Below are 20,845 nucleotides of genomic sequence, written 5' to 3' on the forward strand. Positions count from 1 at the left end.
TTGTTTTTGTGTGTGTGTGTGTGTGTGTGTGTGTGTGTGTGTGTGTGTGTGTTTTGTTTTGATTTATTTGGGAGCTGGTGACCAAGTCCAAATAAATTTTTTTCCAAAAAGGATGTATGGTGGTGTATTATTATACATGAAGTACAACAGGATAACAGAAGTAGGTGAGTTAGTTAAATGAAAAATAAAGTTTATGCGGTGCCTGGGTGGCTCAGTCGGCTAAGCGCCCGACTCTTGATTTTGGCTCAGGTCATGATCTCACGGTTTGTGGGTTCAACCCCAGCATGGGGCTCTGTGCTGACTGTGCAGAGCCTGCTAGGGAATTTGTCTCCCTCTCTGCCCATCCTCTGTTTACTCTCTATTTCTCAAAATATAAATACTAAAAAGAAAAGGAAAGGTTAGTTTACACAAAATAGACCTAGGAGTGAGGCTACACGTAAATTTATAATATGGTGCTGATGCTGCCGTCTGATAGTTGCATACTGTTTGTGCCATTGCTCAGAAAGGATAAATCTTACATGTTTTCAATGATGTAAGGTTTCATGTATTTTTCGAATGTTCTAATTTACTAAAATTAGGTCAGTAAGTTTCTATTTGATAAGTAGGTTGTAGCCTTTAAGTCTTATGTTCTGTACAGACTTCTAGAAAAATAAACCAGCATCCTTCTTTTCCTTGGCCACCTTCATTTTATTTCCTTTCCACTCCTTATCTAGCCCTGGTTCTTTTGCACAGTTTCCCACTTATCTATACTAATGGTTCTCCTACTTGAGGCTGTTTTGAGAATCGCTTGGCGAGTTGTTTAAAAATGTCCATTTCCTAAAAGCAAAAATGAACTATTGGGACCTCATCAAGATTAAAAGCTTCTGCACAGCAAAGGAAACAATCAACAAACCTAATAGGCAACCGACGGAATGGGAAAAGATAGTTGTAAGTGACATATCAGATAAAGGGACAGTATTCAAAGTCCATAAGGAACTCACCAAGGTCCACACCTGAAAAACAATCCAGTGAAGAAATGGGCAGAAGACATGAACAGACACTTCTCCAAAGAGGACATCCAGATGGCCAACAGACACATGAAACGATGTTCAATGTCACTCCTCATCACGGAAATACAAATCAAAACCACACTGAGGTGCCACCTCACACCAGTCAGAATGGTTAAAATGAACAAATCAGGAGACTCTAGATGCTGGCGAGGATGTAAAGAAATGGGTACCCTCTTACACTGTTGGTGGGAATGTAAACTGGTGAAGCCCCTCTTGAAAACAGTGTGGAGGTTCCTCAAAAAAACTAACAACAGAACTCCCCTATGACCCAGGAATAGCACTGCTAGCAATTTACCCAAGGGATACAGGAGTGCTGATGCAGAGGGGCACATGTACCCCAATGTTCATAGCAGCACTTTCAACAATAGCCAAAAATAATGGAAAGAGCCTAAGTGTCCATCAACTGATGAATGGATCAAGAAGATGTGGTTCATCTCTACAGTGGAATATTACATGGCAATGAGAAAGAATGAAATCTGGCCATTTGTAGAACGTGGATGGAGCTCAAGGGTATATGTGGAATGAAATACGTCAGGCAGAGAAGATACCATATGTTTACACCCATATGTGGAACAGGTGAAACTTAACAGAGGACCATAGGAGAGGAGAAGGGGAATAAAAATAGTTAAGGAGAGGGAGGGAGGCAAACCATGAGAGACTCTTAAATGCTGAGAACAAACAGGGTTGATGGGGGTGGGGGAGAGGGGAAAATGGGTGATGGGCATGGAGGAGGGCACTTGTTGGGATGAACACTGGGTATTATATGGAAACCAACTTGACAATATATTTTTTTAAAAAAAGCTCAAAGCAATAGGACACACACACACACATGCAGATTCCCTTTTGAAAAGAATGATAAACACAGCCAGGGGATAGGGACAGAAGCCTGCATCTTAAACGAGGAGCTCAAGTGATTTTGATGCATGCAGCAGGCGAAGCAGAGTTAAATACTGCTTTAGCTTCCTTCTTTCCTGAAGCCTTGCTGAACATCCTGATTTAATTCGAAGTTCTTAAAATTTCTAGTCACTTTTCATTGTTTATATTTTTCCTGGCTTCCTACAAAGTGGTAGTAACTACTTAGTACCTTAAAACATGGATAATAATTCATTCAGGACAAGTCTAAAAATAGCCATCAGCTTCTATGATTCTAAGATTTAAGGTCCAGTCTTGCTTCTGCTCTTACCTGTAGATGACTCCACTGAGTCAGTTTCCCTGCGGTTGGATTGCTTCATCTCAAGTGCCATTACTGTTCAAGAATCATAAACTTTTACAGTTGAAAGAGACTTTGGAGATTATCCCTCATTGGAAAAACCAATATTCAGTGAGTTATCTAAGGAAGTAAAACTATAAAGCCTGAATTGGACTACAGGTCGGACACTTTTTTGTACTTTATGTACTTAGACCAATGTTCCTTTGGACTCAGATTCTTCTCCTCCTTTTTCCCTCTCTTCCTCCTTAGAATTCTGGGGGAAATAGTGAAAAAGCTTCACATGTGTCCGTAACGTGATAATTTATATATATAAGGAATGCAGTATTCTAGATCAGTTAATCTTTCCAAACAACTTAGAATTCTAATGAAAATGAAATCTAATGGGGCGCCTGGGTGGCTTAGTTGGTTGAGCGTCCTTCGCTTAGGGCATGATCTCGCGGTTCGTGGGTTCGAGCCCCGCGTCGGGCTCTGTGCTGACTGCCAGCNATTAGGTTGGAAACTACTGTTAGTGTCATCAGAGTGAGTATCGATTTTATTGCTCTGGTAGCATCGGAGCAGGTCGTTCCCGACAGCACAGTGGTGAGCTCTCCCACGCCAAATCCTCTCGGTCTTCCTTCAGCCACTGCTGCGGCAACAGTTTACAGCAGGAGTGGATGACCACACTTCGCCTCCTCCCTGCTCCTTCTGCCAGGCTGAAGGAACTGCTTGGCACTTGGGCATGCACAAGTTGGAAGAGGCATGAAACCACCTTCTCCCTACTTCACAGACAACTCAGAGGCACATTTCATAAAGCTCCAAAGAAGGTCCATCAAGATCAAGCACTAGTACTTATGTGATGTCCAACTCCTGCATCCTTGATTGATTTTCCTTTCTTCTGTCTCCTTTATTGCTCCTGTTCCCTGAGATCACTTCCCAAATAAACGGCTGATGCAAACTTTTGTCTTGGGCTCTGTTTTTAGGAGAACCAAGGCTAAGACAAGCAGTAAAGTAACACTGGCAGGCAAAATGACGACTTCTGAGATCAGTCTATTGTCACCATATATTTCACTTTGTGAATGCCTACATAAAATTTTTGTTTTTAGCTTAAAACACTGCTTTTAGAATAAACCAGTGCCATCAACTACAGAACTGAAAGCACTGAATTTCCTAAAAAAGCCACAAAGTTGTTTTACAGCCTTAAGTTTTTATCTAGTGCTGCTGCTATAATTATTAAATATTCAACCTCACTTTGAAAAGCTAAACCAAGGGAGTCAGGGTGGTTCCGTCTGTTAAGCATCCGACTTCAGCTCAGGTCATAATATCATGGTTCGTGGGTTCAAGCCCAGCTTTGGGCTCTGTGCTGACAGTTAGCTCAGGGCCTGGAGGCTGCTTCAGATTCTGTGTCTCCCTCTCTCTGACCCTCCCCTGCTCACACTGTCTGTCTCTCTCTCAGAAATAAATAAAAACATTAAAAAAATGTGTTTTGAAAAGCTAAACCACTTACATGAATAGGTCCATAGCATCTTCATAAAAATCTTTTCTGTTCACTGTAGCTCCAGGTAAGGCTTTATCTTTCCATTCTGAATCTTATTGTACTAATTCTAAACTGTCTCATTTTTTCTCTTGCTTTTGTAAATATCAGTTTTCTCACTTAAAACTGGTTTTGTTTTTTGTCTTTTATTAGAGAAAATGTTATCTCCTCAATGACAATAGGTGTTCTGTGATAAATCTGAATTTTGCTGTATTCTTGGGTTGGTTTCACTTTACAAATACAGAAAACTTAAAAATATCCTTTACACATATAATACCATTTTAATCTTTATAGCTTTGTGAATTATACATGAAGTACAGAGAAATCAAGTAATTTGCTCAAGGCCCAATGTAATAAATATTAGAACTGAAATATGAATTCTGGCCTTCTGATTCTGAATACTGCATTCACCTGAAGGTGAATGATCCCAGCCTGAAATGACTGGTGTTTCCAGCATGGAGTGAGATTTTATCAAGAATATATATTTATTTTTACATTCAAACAAAGTCTTAGAAAAAAGATTATAGGCATTGAGAGTAGCCACAGTGCTTAACAGAAAAGTAGCTCCTCTTTTAACCTAGTCCATTTTGTTACTTAAATATACATAACAGACATTGTTTTTAAAAGACAAAACCCCCATAAAAACTCAGCAAACCATTCTCTACACAGGAGTAAATAGGTTTTCATATTATGGACTTCTGTATGCTCTTGTTTGTCAGTCTGTTCAAACAAGAACACTGTTAAAATAGAACAGTATTTGTTCTAATGAATAGCATAATTCAATTATTTATAGACATTTTCCCCCAGGCACAAATTCATTCTTGCTTTGGGAAGATGCAAGTTTTAAAGCTGAAATGGTCCATCTGCAAATTACAGATGCACAACATTTAAAACAATGCTGAAGGGCGCCTGAGTGCCTCAGTCATTTAAGCATCCAACTTCAGCTCAGGTGATGATCTTGCGGTTCAAGAGTTCGAGCCCCACATTGGGCTCTGTGCTGACAGCTCAGAGCCTGCAACCTGCTTCAGATTCGGTGTCTCCTTCTCTCTCTCTGCTCATTCCTGGTCACACTCTCTCTCTCAAAAATAAAAGATTTTTTAAAATGTTGAAATTCTAGGTGTTCAACTCCAGTCGGCATAAAGAATTTTGAATCTTCAGTTAAACTAGAGACCATCAGTCTTAAGATTTCCTGTTATATTTGCTATAAAGCATCTCAATAGATGGATTCCAGAATAGGTGACAGAACTGTGAAAAGAAAAGAAAAATCATTTTCTTCCTTACTTCAGATGTAGTAACATTTGAATTCATTCAACTTAAAAATTGTTTAAAAACTCTTGAGTTCCATGTATGAAACAGAATGCCTTAATTTGTCCTACATTTCCTCTCTTCCACCAGCTTCTTGTATTTTGATGACCTACATTATCAGACCGATTTCCTGCAGGATTCTAAAGATTTCACCATATATACTACTTTGCCTTTTACTTCAGAAAGTTTTTTTTTTTTTTAATCAAGGTAGAAGTGACACATAACATTAGCTTCAGGTGTATAACATAATGATTAGGTAATTGTATATATTGTGAAACAATAGCAGTAAGTCTAGTTAACATCTGTCATCATGCATCATTATAATTTTTCTTGTGAGGAAGACTTTTAAGATCTGCTCTCTTAGCAACTTTAAAATATGCAATATAGTATTAATAACTATGGACATCATGCTGTATATTACATCTTAACAACTTATTTTATAACTGGAAATTTGTACCTTTTGATCTCCTTCACCCATATCTCCCATCCCTAATCCATCACCTCTGACAACCACTAATTTCTTATCTATGACCTTGTTTTGTTATTTCTCGAATTCCACATATTAGTGAGATCTTAAGGTACTTGTCTTTCTTATTTCACTTAGCATAATGTCCAAAATATCCACCCATGTTGTCACAAATGGCAAGATTTCATTCTTTTTTATGGCTGAATTGTATCTGTTCTGTGTGTGTGTGTGTGTGTGTGTGTGTGTGTGTGTGAGAGNGGAGGGAGGGAAGGAGGGAGAGGGAGAAAGAGAGATCCCATTCTTTGTCCATTCATCTATAGATGGACAGTTAGGTTGTTTCCATTTCTTAACTATTGTAGTGAACATGGGGGTGCAGATATCTTTTCAAATTAGTGTTTCTTTATCCTTCAGATAAATACCTGTAAGTGATATTGTTGGATCATATGGCAGCCCTATTTTTAATTTTTTGAGGAACCTCATACTGTTTTCCACAGTGGCTGTACTAACTCCATCAACAGTGCAAAGGGTTCCCTTTTCTCCACATTCTCACCAAAGGCTGTTACTTCTTGCCTTTGGTAGGGGAAGGCTTTTTGATAATAGCCATTCCGACAGGTATGAGGTGGTTATCTTGTTGTGGTTTTGATGTGCATTTCCCTGATTACTGATGCTAAGAATCTTTTCATGCCATTTGTGTGTCTTTTTTGGAAAAAATGTCTATTAAGATCCTCTGCCCATTTTTATCAGATTTTTTTGTGTTTGCTATTGAGTTGTAGGAGTTCTGTATTTTAAACATTAACCCCTTATGAGATATATGATTTGCAAATTCTGTCTTTCATTCAGTAGGATGGCTTTTCNGAGGCTTTTTGATAATGTCAGCCATTCCGACAGGTATGAGGTGGTTATCTTGTTGTGGTTTTGATGTGCATTTCCCTGATTACTGATGCTAAGAATCTTTTCATGCCATTTGTGTGTCTTTTTTGGAAAAAATGTCTATTAAGATCCTCTGCCCATTTTTATCAGATTTTTTTGTGTTTGCTATTGAGTTGTAGGAGTTCTGTATTTTAAACATTAACCCCTTATGAGATATATGATTTGCAAATTCTGTCTTTCATTCAGTAGGATGGCTTTTCACTTTGAGGATGGTTTCCTTCACTGTGCAGTCTGATGTAATCCCACTCGTTTATTTTTGTTTTTGTTGCCTTTGCCTTTGGTGTCACATCCAAAAACTCATTGCCAAGTCTGATGTTAAGGGCCTATGTTTTCTTCTAGGAGTTTTCTGGTTTCAGACCTTACATTCAAGTCTTTGATCCACGTTGAGTTAATTTTTGTTTATGATCTAAGATTTCATTCTTTTTTATGGCTGAATTGTATTCGTTACTGTGCTCATTATTTTGCATATACCTGTCTTGTTTTGCCAACACCATTTATTGAAGACACTGCCTTTTTATCAATGTATATTCTCGGCTCCTTTGTCATAGTGGCCATGCGTGGGTAGGTTTATTTCTGGGCTCTCTATTCCATTCCATTGATCTATGTACCTTTCTTTATGCCAGTACCATACTGTTTTGATTACTATAGACTTATAACATAGTTTGAAATCAGGGACTATGATACTTTCAGCTTTGTTCTTCTTTCTTAGACTGATTGGCTATTTGGGGTCTTCTGTGGTTTCATACATATTTTAAGACTGTTCTATTTCTCTGAAAAATGCCATGGAACATCTTCTACTTTGGTTTTTATTTCCCAGCTTAAAAGCTCTGATCTCTGTAGTTTGTTCTTTTTGTGACAAAGATTCAATAACTTTGGTAATTTAGACCTTTTTAAATTATTTTTAAAAATCACCATCACCATTACTATATCTATTATTATCTACCTGTCTTACTATATCCATCCATATGCATCCATCCATATGTCAGCATAGAAGTGAGCACATGGTTTCTCAAGATACATGGACTTTTATGGATACACTATGACTTTTATGGGTACAGGATTGGTGTATACCTCTATACAAAACAGGTAAAATATTTTCTGCTGCACTAATGCTGTTCTTGATAAAGTATAGCATTTCAGACTTTTTGACCAAAGCTGCCTGCTTGCAAACAGTCCATGATTCCTGGGTCATAAGTGAAGCTATCTGGTTTAAAGGAGAGATACAAGTTGGGTGGTCCACACAATTATGGCATCTTGAACTCATCTGCAACATTTCTATAAAGGACTGTGATTCTGTCCTTAGAGTACATTCTCTATGCTTGGAATTCCACTACATAGAAAGCAACTGCACGATGTACCTACTTACATATTTCTCCCATGCCAGCTATAAAAACAGACTGATCCTAGCATTAATCTTTAAAGGCCTTTCACCATTTATACAGTTCTACTCAGCTGGGCAGAGTTCTGTCACAAACTTTAGCACTTAGCTTCTTCCTACAACATTAAAGGCCAAATCCTGCTGGACTACACTCCACTTTTCTCTTACAAGGATGTTGTAAGAAAAGAAGGAAATAAAACCCAGCTTTCCTAGAATAATTATTTTCTGAACAGGCCAAACTTCTTTCTTGGAGGATGGACTAGGACTTGGTCATGCACATAAAACCAACAAACATATATAACTCTACTTTCTGAATTGGGTTTTGAGAGGTACAGAATACAGTCTGTCAAATTCCTTTATGTGGTCACTATAGTATAGTGAATGGTGAAGTTCTTGAAAGTCACCAAGCTCCCACATCTCAAGTTGTAGCCTCTGAGTGTTGTGTGGCTACTGCAGCGCCCTGGTCACTTATGGTGAGTACAGTGGCAGCAGAGATTACAATCATGCAGCAGAAAATGCTGACATATCCAAAGAAGGGAATGTTTCTTAAAAGTACTGGGAATGTGATAAACTGGGTTGTTGGCCTAACCCTCCACTTACTGATTGACTTTTGGCAAGAAAGGAAACTAACAGGGGCGCCTGGGTGGCTTAGTCGGTTAAGCGTCCGACTTTCGCTTAGGTCATGATCTCGCGGTTCGTGGGTTCGAGCCACGCGTCGGGCTNCTAACATTTATTATGTGGCTGTATGTACATTTGTCACAATACATTGTATTTAATCCCCCTAACAACCATATTTTTACTAGTGAGGAAACAGACTCAGAAAATGAAATAAGTTCCTTTAAAATTTATAGTCAAGAAATGAGAAGAATCATGCAAAATAAAAGCTGTCTGACCCCAAAGCCCTTGCTCTGTTTAAACAGATACCTCTCTGCAACTCACTTCACTTCCTGACTTGTACCCTTCACTAGAAATAGAGATGTTTACTGTGAGGATCAGTCAAGTATTATGAATGATGTAGAAATGTAACCTTCCCCAAGACCACCTGTTTTCTGATAGCTCTAGTTGTTCTTAATGCCAAGTCACAATCTAACCTGATGACATATAGCTCGCAGCAGTCTGGGACTACTGCTTGATCACTCCCTTGTTCGGGACACAATAATTCTATTAATAAAGGTCAAGAAAATACTGTCAGTTTTTCCCCAGCCCTATTATACTCTTGATTTAAATTAAGCTCAGTCAGCTAAGACTTAATTTTTTCCCAGTAAATGCTGCTATTAAGTCATAATCTGCCCATCTTATGTTTGTGCTGCTTTTTTGGCTGAGGTCTTACTTCCTTCTTATTAAACAGTTAAAGTAAACAGCTGTTCTGCTATGACAATGCTCAGGGCTCTGAGAAGTAGGATTTCATTAATGGGAGCCCCTAGGAGTCTCCATTATATAGATGGGATACAGACAAATAAACAGGATAAACACTTGAATGAAAATCAAGGGAGAAGACCATTTTGTAGAAATGAGTGAATGAAGGATTTTGACAGGTATGTTCACAATTATAAACAATTTAAATGTGATCTGGTGGGGTGCCTGGGTGGCTTAGTCGGTTAAGCGTCCGACTTTCGCTTAGGTCATGATCTCGCGGTTCGTGGGTTCGAGCCACGCGTCGGGCTCTGTGCTGACTGCCAGCTCAGAGCCTGGAGCCTGTTTCAGTCTGTGACTCCCTCTCTCTCTGACCCTCCCCTGCTCACGCTGTCTCTCTCTCTCTCCTAGAAATAAATAAAACATTAAAAAAATAAAATTAAAAATAAATGTGATCTGGACTGGCAGGACTTTGAATAACTGATTAGGGGGGGCAGTTCCATATAAAACCAAGTGTTACTTGGTTTTATTATTTCTCACAGCATATACCATAGTGCCTTCCACAAAGAAGTTAAGAGTAAGAACATCATATGGGAATGATAGCTCTGCTCTAGTACAAGTCACTTACTATATCCAAGGTACATGCTCAAAGTATAGGCTCATGTTTCACCACTAAACGATATCAAGTAGCTCAACATTGCCAGCTAAAGAAATAACCATTCTGTCTGCTACCAATGCTTAATTCTAACTTATATGAAGCATTTCTTCTTTACATATTTTAAAGAAAATTTTTTATCCATTTAAAGAAAAATTTTTATCCCTCAAGCTTCAATGAGCTTTGTACCATAAAGATAATTTGTTTTTCTTTGAAATTGAAAAAAGCATGGTAGTATATTATGGTTGTTATTTAGCTGATTTTAAGAAGTAAAAAGTTTCCACTTCTGCTGTGTTCTAGGGTTGAGCTAGGCTAAGGCAGAAAGAAAATGAAGATATCTACAGGGAAAATCTAGCATAAGCCTGCAGAAGAAGACAAAATAGAGAGAAAAAAAAAAGTGCTGATGGGTACTACCAATAAATGCATAGCTTTCAAAATTTCATTTCATGGCTAAATGCATAGCTTTCAAAATTCCTCTTATTTTAAGTGATATCTCAATCTAAGAAACACTGTTTAATACTAAAGGCTGTTAGTCTATAAAGTAATAAAAAACAATCCAACTCTTACCTTACAGGAAACAACTGAGGAAAACATCCTTGAGTCTCTCTGTCAACAAATTTCTGGATCTGAAGCACTTGTTTTAAAAGATGTCCCTTGGAAGATTTGTCAATTTTTGTTAATACCATCTGTAAGAAAACAAATATTTAAGCATTAGAAATAAAGTGTTTTTTAAAACACAGTTTGCACATTTTAGCTACAAACTTTTAATAACTACTTGATCCTTATCAGTTTCTTAATCTCTCTTGTTTCTTCATTACAAAATAAAAGCAACACCCCTGAAAGGAGTAACCATGAAGCTTAAATAAGAATGTATGCAATATACTGGGGCACCTAGGTGGCTCAGTTGGTTAAGTGTCCAACTCTTGATTTCAGCTCAGGTCATGATCTCAGTTTGTTGAGACTGAGTCTTGCATCAGGCTCTGTGCTGACAGCATGGAGCCTGCTTGGGATTCTCTCTCAAAATAAATAAATGAACATTAAAAAAAAAAATGTATGAAATGGATAAAGCATATACTATGTATTTGCTATTTAATAGTGTTTTAATTACATAAGGCTATAATATCTTGGATTTAAGACCAGTGACAAGGACCCTTGAGCCATATTTGCAATTGATGTATGATAAGTCTTGCATATAATCACTATATATCTCATGTCACCTAAGATACACAGTAAGTATTATTAGGTTGATCTACATAAAATTGCCAACTTACCATTTTTGACCTACAAAATGGTTCTGCCTTACATGTAATAACGTTAAGAAAAAACCAGAAATCAGGCTATTTCTATCTTTTACCTGCTACAATTATAGAAATGATTAGAAAATCAATTAAAAAGTAAGACTTTGATCTATCATATTTTCCTGGGGAATTTCTATAAAATTAAATTTCCTGACTCATCATTTATGCTTTTCAACTGAAAAATTAACTTTATTAGCATTAACAAAAAGTGTTAATGGTAAAAGAAGTGAGAAGCAGAAAGTGTGTGGTTTCTAACTACTTGTGAGTCCCTCCAAATGGCAATCTTTCCTTATAAAAGCAAATATGCTATTTATTTACTTATTTTTAAAAATATTCTGATATTTAAAAGGAGACAATTCCTCTATCACAAGTTCTTTTCCAAGGAAGAAACTAGTATTTCCTTGAAGTTGAACTGAGAAAAATATACAGTTTCATTAACTGGTACCTATGATACCAAATCAGGAATACTCTATCACTTAATAAAACCAGTTTGGCATTATTTGGGTATTTTCTACTCTGTGGACTATATCAGACCTTTGGCCTCTTATAACTAACTGGTTACCACAAATGTTTCACAGGACTTTTGCAAACCCCAATTCCATTACCCAAGAATAAATAAATGTTGCTGACTAGTAACATGGTTTGCTTTGAATTAAACTCCACTATTATATTTTAGTGGTTTCCTAACTTTTTTTGAAACAAAATTATAGTCAATGGGCTTTTTACTTTTCCTTAGAAAGGAACTTTAGAGTGCTATTTTATCTGAAAAACTCACAAAGCAAAATAATGTGGATAGCAACCTACTAATCTGTATTCTACTCTAGGACAAACAACAGAAAAATCATTGGTAAGATAGTCCCGGAAGAAATTTTGTTTTCTTTAAGAATGTAAAAATCCTACTTGTGTGTGCTGGAGCCCATTTTCTTGCAATGGTTCTTCAATTATAAATCACTTTAGTAAATTTTTCAGTTGCAATTTCATTTATATTTTTGATAAGTACTATTCACCAAACTACTGTTAAAGAGCTCCTAACATGTTTTAGACAAATATTTATATTGCCACAAAAAAATGAAAGGGAAAAGCACTTAGCAACACTAAATGAACAACTTGAAAATACTCCGATTACAATTTTGAAAACTTAAAGCTGAGAGAAAGAAAAGAGAATAAAAGTACCACAGAACCTGTCTTAAGGGCTGATAATCTAAAAGATTATTCAAAAGGTACTCGTACAGAGACAAGACCTGCTCTTTCAACACACACACACACACACGCATGTGCACATGCACACACATACTGGTGTTTCTAACCGCAACCATGATTCAAAAGAAACACTTACCACATAAGGTAATGCAAATTCTTCACACATTTCTATGGCAATACTGTCGGTTTTTTGAATTCCAACAACACTATCCACTAACAAAAATGTTCTCGTCAAACTGTAAGAGTGCAGAAATAAAAATTAATGAAAATATAAAATATACTCATGCTATATACCTTTACTATCCTAAGAAATTTTCTTTTGAATAATTTTCACCCCAAAATTTAAAAATTTCTTTAGGCAAAAGGAATTCTCAGTTCACTAGGAAGTCCATCCTGCAATCCAATAAATCTCAATGCTGTTATTTCAATAACTACATTTACTAAATATTAATTTAAATCAATACCGTGTATTGAACCTAAGGTCCTCTGCCTAGGGCTAGACATAAAGATGAATGAGCTTGAACTCTATGGGAGAGAGATGAACCCAATTAACTGTAATTTATCACAAAAATGTCTAAGTTTTCAAATATTATTTTAAGACTTACAAATAACAGACACCAGGCATAACATGTTTTATATTTTTTGTGTGTAAATATTTCATCTTAGTTCTATGTAAAGCTATACCAAGCAAGATACTTACACTTTTTTTAATTTAAAAGTTTAACATTAATTTCTCTATATGTCGTGCAATGCTTGAAACATAGAACTGCCGCTGGACTACCTATGCAGACCAAAATAGTTACATTTACAGAGGATGTGGTGTCAGAAGTACTTCATAACTGTACTGAAGTTTATTTAAATGTGGTAGATACCACAGTAGCCAATAATTTTTATTTTCAAAATTAGCCAGCTAAGAGTTTGATATAAGAAAATTAATAAACTCTGCTGAAATACTAGTTATAGTCTCAATTTAGGAAAACACTTGAATTTAAGATTAAGCTAATGTACGGGAAAAAATTAAGCAAGCAGAATATACCTTGGCCCTAAATACTGTACTGAAGAATGAGAATAAAATGGACTGTCTAAAAGAAGTCACTTGATAACGTAGAGTCATAAGGTGCAGAATTTTCCATTAATGAAAATGTGCTTTTGGATTAAACTTACAAGAAAACATTTTTCCTTACTTCCTTCGTTCTTTTAGATAGGTCTCTACCATGTCAACAAAATCCTCAGGAGCTCTATAGCCATAACCTGGCATATCCACCAATGTAAAATACTGTCCAACTTTGAAAAAATTCATTTTCTTTGTGTGTCCCTGATAAAATAAATGGAAAAATAAAACTTTCTTAAAATATGTCCTTAACCACAAGAGGCTCTTAACAATAGAGAACTGATGGCTGATGGAGGGAGGTGGATGGGAGATGGGCAATGCAAGCAGTATTAAAAGGAGGGCACTTGTGATGAGCAGTGGGTGTTATAAGTGAAGAATCCCTGAATTCTACTCCTGAAACCAATACTGCACTGTATGTTTACTAAAATATACAAATATATACAAGTACACATGTCCTTTATATATTTAATGACTCAAAATATTTTTATTCACTTTATTAAAAACCTAAGTATTCTGAATATAATCCTTGCTGTGTTGATGATGATACAGAGAAAGAAGATAGAAGGGAAGCGGCTGGAGATAAGCTTATATGATACTACTTCTTCCTTGCAATTCATTTTTAAGATAATCTATGTGATTTAAAAACTCTGGATTAGGAATATGTAGCCAAATTATGCTGGAGTCTTTTCATTAATTCTGTCTCAATAAAAAGTTACCTTGTAGTGGTGTGATTGTAGTAGTCAATATTCTCTGATAAAATAATAGATCTCCATTTAGAGAGAAAGAAACTGGGTGGCTGGATGGCTCCATCAGTTAAGTGTCTGACTTGGGCTCAGGTCATGATCTCATGGTTCATGAGTTCGAGCCCCACATCGGGCTCTCTGCTGTCAGCAGCAGCGCCTGCTTGGGATTCTCTTGTCTCCCTCTCTCTCTGCCTCTCCCCCACTCTCTCTCTCTCAAAAATAAATTAACATTTAAAAAAAGAGAAATAAATTATGACACTGACTGGTTAAATTAAAAATATTTACTGTCAAGTCACACAGGTTCACATAAAACCTAGATGCAATGCCTGATAGTTTATTACACCAAGACTACTCCTTCCCTAGAATCAGATGTTTTGCATGTTTCATTAGATGGTTTTTGTGCTTTCATTAAACCATTTTTTAAAAGCATGTACAACACTGTAAAATATGTGTTAAACTAAAAGGATGTAAAGATGATAAAAAGTCATGGTTTTGTGTCCAATGACACTATTAATCAGAAAACAAAAGATTAAGATATACAATTTAAAAGGTCAATTGTCTGGCTCCACCAGAAGCCTACTAGAACTGATCCAAGAATTCAGCCAAGTTGCAGGGAACAAAATCAACGTTCAGAAATCGGTTGNAAAAACAGTGCTTAGGTTCCCATTAGCTGATGTGTCTATCCACAGGAAAATGACAGATCGGGAATGTCAAGAATATATTTCTTCCATTGTCCTCTTACAGAAGGAAGGGAACCATGCTACCTAGAAATAAGAGTTTAGCTGGGTTATATGGTGCGACAGAGTAGGCCTAAGCATAGGAGATTTAATGAATGACAATGATCATCAGCATCAGCGATGGAGCCAGAGAATCAACTATATGAAGAAATGGCAAGCAAGAGAAGACTAGTAAGGCTTCGTGGAAGGGTTCCAATGCAAGGAAAGGAAGGCAGTGAGCACCAGGCTGGTGGAAATATGTAACAAGATGAGGGGGAGTTTTAAGGTGAGGTTATCTTAGATACTGGTAGAGTCTGCATCACTGAGAAAGAAGTAGAGAAAATTAAAAACTGACAGAAAGCTACTACAGCAGACAAAATTCAGCCCTTGGGAAACCGGGGTCTGCCTAATTGTATACATATATGTATATGTATATATTTATATCTATATATAATGAGAGGGAGTAGGGGAAGAAAGGGAAAAAGGAGTTTGCAAGGTAGAAAAGATTATAGGAGGAAAGAAAGAATTCAAAACAGTTTCCTCTAAAATCAATGTAGAACTAGATGATCACTCTTAAAGAAGTGAATATAGAATGGCAATAGAACACTTTATTTGGCAACTCTTTGGGAAAGATCTGGACAAAAAGATTTCCTCAAGAAACTTGCAAGACTACTAAAATAAATCCAGACAAAGTTCCTTTTTCTTCAGGGAAATATACAGACATTAATGAAATGTCTTACTTTACTACTTGTTTGAAAGAAATCACCTTTCTAGGGGCACGTTAGTGGCTCAGTTGGTTAAGTGCCTGACTCTTGATTTCAGCTCAGGTCACGATCTCATTGTTCGTGAATTTGAGCCCTGCACTGGGCTCTGTGCTGTCAGTGCAGAGCCTGTTTGGGATTCTCTCTCTCCCTCTCTCTTTGCCCCACCCCGGCTTGTGCTCTCTCTCAAAATAGATAAATAAATACACATTAAAAAAAAAGAAAGAAAGAAAGAACTGTTCCAGGAACTTAGCAAGTATAGTTTCTTGTATCTCTCAACATTTATTATTTTAGTCAATTTCAGAGATAGTTTGACAAATTTTACATTTCAATATACTGTTTCTTTTAAATTCCACCTCACCTCTTTCCTTCAACATACCGGTTTTTGGGATACTCTGACTTCAACCTCTGGTGCCAATGAAAAAAGGGCTTTTATTAGAGAGGATTTTCCAACATTGCTTCTGCCTATAAAACACACCTATACAATGAAAAAGAAGTTACCTGAGTACTTGGTTTATATATACATTTTTATTACATGATATATTTATTAGGTGCAAATCTGTCAAACTACTGTCTTGACTAGGCATGTAAAAAGGTGGCTTATGGGGCACGTGGTTGGCTCAGTCAGCTGAGCATCTGACTTCCACTCAAGTCAGGATCTCCCAGTTTGTGAGTTCGAGCCCTGCTTCAGGCTCACTGCTGTCAGTGCAGAGCCCACTTCGGATCCTCAGTCCCTTTATCTCTTTGCCCCTCCTCTGCTTATACTCTCTCAAAAATAAATAAACATTAAAAACAACACCAAAAAAAGGGGCTTATGTTGAGTCCAATCTCCAATGCCAGGTACTGTTCAAAGCGCTTAATGTAAATTTTCTGATTTACTTTTTACAACATCCCTGTAAGGTAGGTAATATTATTATCCCCATTTTACGAATGATTAAAACTTGAGGCAGAGAGAAGCTAAATAACTGGCCCAAAATTATATAGCTAGAAAGTGAAGAAGTTGGAGTTTGAACTCAGGACATTTATATCCAGAACCTGTGCTTTTAATGACACTATACTACTCAAGAATGTCTGTGACCATCATTAACCATTCCATATTTACAAAGTTTTTTTTAAGTTAAAAACTAGATGTATTTCAACAAAACTCACTCTATGTACAACTACGTGCGGGAAACTGCATTTCCCCACTGCAATTCCCAGAGTAGACTGGAACACCATCGTAATTAGGTTATTCCTTCCTCCTGACCTCTATTGCTCATATTGAGCTTTTCTCCTTTAGATCTCTATCTGTAGAAACAAAATGTTCCTGATACTAACCACTAATATAAATGACTCTGCTTCTTAACATGGTATGAAGGAGGTACACGACCAATCAGTGCTTCTAAGTGAAGGTAGTAGGACTCCCCTGGGGGTGTTTTGGAAACCTGCAAGGGCATTTCTGCTTATCAATATGACTGGGTGGTGCTTAGTGAGCAGGGGACAGGGGCGCAGTATATTTCGCAAGACTGGGGTCAGTCCTTCAACAAGAACTGATCTGAGGCCTGCATAAATTTCAAAAGCTCCGCCAGATTAAATCCAATGATAATGTGTAAATAAAACTGAATTTTCAAAAACAAATTACACGAAAGGTACAGGAATCAAGAACTTAAGTGGAAACACGATGCTGTCTCATAATTATTAAACGATTTACCTACGCCCTTAGAGTTCTGACTACATAAACTACCATTAACAGTTCTAATTAGAAGGAAAGTTTCCACCTCAGTGTTGCAGTTACTGCAAATAGTGAGATCTGCAAGACATGCATAAAATGCACACTCACACAACTTCACTAAAGTTATTTAAAATAAACTACGTCATTGCCATGTATACATAATTATTATTTTTGCACGACAAGAAATTTGGCTTGGGTGAAAATTACATATTGGTACGGACCATCACATTTATGAAACAATTATACTTTTCATATTCTTCACTTGGTCTCATCTGTCTCCGCACGCTTTCCTTAATTAAAAAGAAAAAAGATAATAAAAGGCCAGTTAACTTTGGGGTTTTTACAATCTTTTAAAATCTTCCATATTCATCAACAAAATAACTATTCACTATATACATTTTTTTAGCTAAGATAATTACATGCGTCCACACGAGACTAGACATATCTGTCGTTCGGCGACGAGAACAGGTGAGGGCAAAATGCCTGTCCAAAATGCCCGACCAGAGGGCGGGGGTGGCTCTCACCTCAGGGCTGGGGAGGTCCGGGGCGTGGTCGAGACGCACCGCGGAGCTGAGGTAGCTGATGCGGTTCCGGGCGCTGGCCGTGAAGACGCTCTCCGCCTTGGAGATGTCCTCTAGGCTCGGGTCAAAGATCTTCACGTGAAGGTCCGACCTCGAGTCCGGCATGAGCTGCCGCTCGAGGTCCTGCAGTGGGAACACAAGCTTCGTCATTTGTCTCTTTGGCAGCCTGAGCACTTCCGTGAACGCGTGGAACGTGCTGCACGCTCGGCTCAAGCACCCCAGCGCCACCGGCACCTCAAACAGCGTCCTCACAGCGTGCAGCAGCCTCAGTATTGCCATTTTCCTCTCCCAGAAGCCCCGCGGCTGGGGCCTCAGGACCAGGGTCTCGTCTGCGCGTGCGTGACCCCGCTCCCGCTACGCCTGATGGGAATTGTAGTCGCATCTGGACTCACTCGTTTCCTTCCGAGCTTTGATTCCACTGAGGAGGGGGCTGGGGTTTCCTGGCGCGGGGCAGGCCGGTTGGGGGCGGGAGATCGGAGGCGGGTGGTTGACTTTCACACGCACCCTGGCCGACTACTGTGACTTTGATTAGTATATCATTGTGGGCAGGCAGTTTAACGGTTTACAGAGGTGAAAAGATACCTGGGCTGTGTGGCCCTTGAGTGTCAAACGGAGGAGCAGAAACCTGTGAAGCTGTGGTGGATTCCAGGGCCCTTTACTCCTCGCAGTTACCTGGTTGTCTCACGGATCATTGGCGTTGATGTTGATACACACATCACTAGGCAAAAGTAATTCCCTTTAGAGCTGCAGTGGAAATTATAGAGTCCAAGAGGGAACTGTCCAGGAAAATCAGGCCAAATCAGTATTAAAGGGGATTCAGTCCGGTTAGATTCAGAATAGGATTAAAATCCTAGTGGGGAAAAGGAATGTGAGTTAGGAAACCAGGCAGCTAGTTAGTTATGCGGATTGCGCAAACAGAACACAGAAGTGAGACAGGACTTACATTGATCCAAGGACATTGCTCTTTCCAGAAAACTGTGGGAATCGCACCCTTGGTTTAGTTCCACAGCATGGAGGTTAGGATGTATTTTGCTAAACTGTAGAAGCCTGGGAGGCTAATAAATGAGGACTGTATTAATGTACTGTACTATTATGTACTCCCCTGTATAACCCTGTAGTGTATGTTATCCAACAGAGTGAAAAGGCATCCCTGCTAGATTCCATGAATTCTGTTAATTCATCAAATATGTAATGAGCACCTATTATATGCCAGGCACTGCACTAGGTGCTGGAGATCCATCGGAGAGTAAATGAAGAGTTTCTGTTCTGATGTTATTGTCTTGAGACAATAAAAAGTAAAGAACTATATTAGGTAACAAATACTGAGGAAATAGCTGAAACTGAGTCATATGGGTGTGTATGGGAGCTGTCGGGATGTTGCATTTTAGTGTGATCCTCACTGAACAGGTAATATTTGAGTGCAGACTGAAGGAGGGAAGAGAAGCATTCCAGACATAAATGCAAAGGCTCAGAGGGAGGGGTGTGTATGGCTTGTTTGAAGAACAGCAAGGAGGCCAGTGTGGCCAGAATGGAGGAAACAAGGATGGAAGCTGGCAGTGACTCTAGCCATTTCAATCAAATTAGTCTGTATATAAGCATTTGAAGTGAATCTATGTTGTTTTTCGCTGTTCGGCATCCCTTGCACATAGAGGAGCCATCTGCTGCCATTCTATGTAGTTCTGTTGGGGCTATCAATAAAGAACACCTCCTGGTCGCAGGAGGTAGGGTTTGGCCATACATTGTATGTGCTATGAGAATAATGACTATGTGAGTAATGTGCAAGTGACCCCAACCAAACCAGTCATTATGTTGAAGTTGGATGGGCAGCTGCCTCTGCTATCGAGTCAAAGCTGGAATGTGAGTCCCGCACTCATGATGGCCATTCTTCCCAGCTATGTGGATCCTCCACAGTGCTTTAAGAGACAATGACACTAACACACAAAGAAAAACAATTTTGAGAGGCAGGGATCCAGGCAGCGTGACTCCTGATGAACTATGTTGAATATCATGTTCTCTGTCCCTCAGCTCTTCAGTTACACAAGTCAATATGTTCCTCTCCTTGCTTTTACTAGACCTGATTTGACATGGATTTGACTGCAACCAAGAGTCCTGATTAATACATCATTGTAAAATGCTGTGTGGTTCCTTATGTAAATCCACAGCCATCAGACTACGATGTGGGATAGTTGGCCTGTCCTATGTAAATTTCAACCCTATTATGGAGGAGACATGGTAAAGCTTTGGGGCTTTAACATTTAGGGCTGCTGGTTAGGCAGGCCTAAATGTTGTCTTCTTGAGGTATCTGGGTGGCTCAGTTAAGCATCTGACTCCTGATCTCGTCTGGGGTCATGATCTCATGGTTCTTGGGATGGAACCCTGAGTCAGGTGCTATGCTGACAGTGCAGATTCTGCTTGGGATTCTCTCTCTGCCTCTCTTTTTCTCTGCCTCTCTCTCTCTTTCTCAAAATAAATAAACTTAAAAACAAATGTTACTCTCCCTAATGTAATGGCTGGACTTCAGGGAGTTCAAGTCTCCCTTCCACTTAGAATATGTCCTCATTCAGCAGGTATTTATGATCTTTGGTAAATGTCAGTAATGAAGTACACTGTGAAAATTAGCTAGCCAAGTTCAAGGTGTGTTTACGGTTATCCTCCTGAGAAAAACTGCCTTCTGTTTGACAGCTTAGGTGATAGTTACCGCAAAGTTAACAAGATTTAGTATTCAGTATTTAGTATGAGTTGGGGAGGTATTATGTACTTTGCATACATTGCTTAGCATCAGCTTTTATTGCTACAGTCTATCTGGCCTAAATGCCATACTTTTACTCTGTCATGTTCATCTAATGAGAATGGGAAGAACACAAGCAG

At 38.3% G+C, this 20,845-nt stretch overlaps 1 protein-coding gene across 1 annotated transcript; it reads right to left on the reverse strand.

The window, feature by feature from the left end:
• Positions 1-3,365: 3,365 nt before the first annotated feature.
• Positions 3,366-18,359, reverse strand: GTPBP8 (GTP binding protein 8). The gene is given in 7 exon segments (XM_077771795.1): positions 3,366-5,014; positions 10,424-10,542; positions 12,491-12,590; positions 13,539-13,669; positions 16,065-16,163; positions 17,921-18,283; positions 18,285-18,359. Coding segments are annotated over 7 exon segments (969 nt in total). The 3' UTR covers positions 3,366-4,932.
• Between the last annotated feature and the right edge of the window lie 2,486 nt (positions 18,360-20,845).

The sequence above is a fragment of the Crocuta crocuta genome, unplaced genomic scaffold (assembly GCF_008692635.1).
Source record: "Crocuta crocuta isolate KB4526 unplaced genomic scaffold, BGI_CrCroc_1.0 scaffold56, whole genome shotgun sequence".
Taxonomy (NCBI): Eukaryota; Metazoa; Chordata; class Mammalia; order Carnivora; family Hyaenidae; genus Crocuta; species Crocuta crocuta.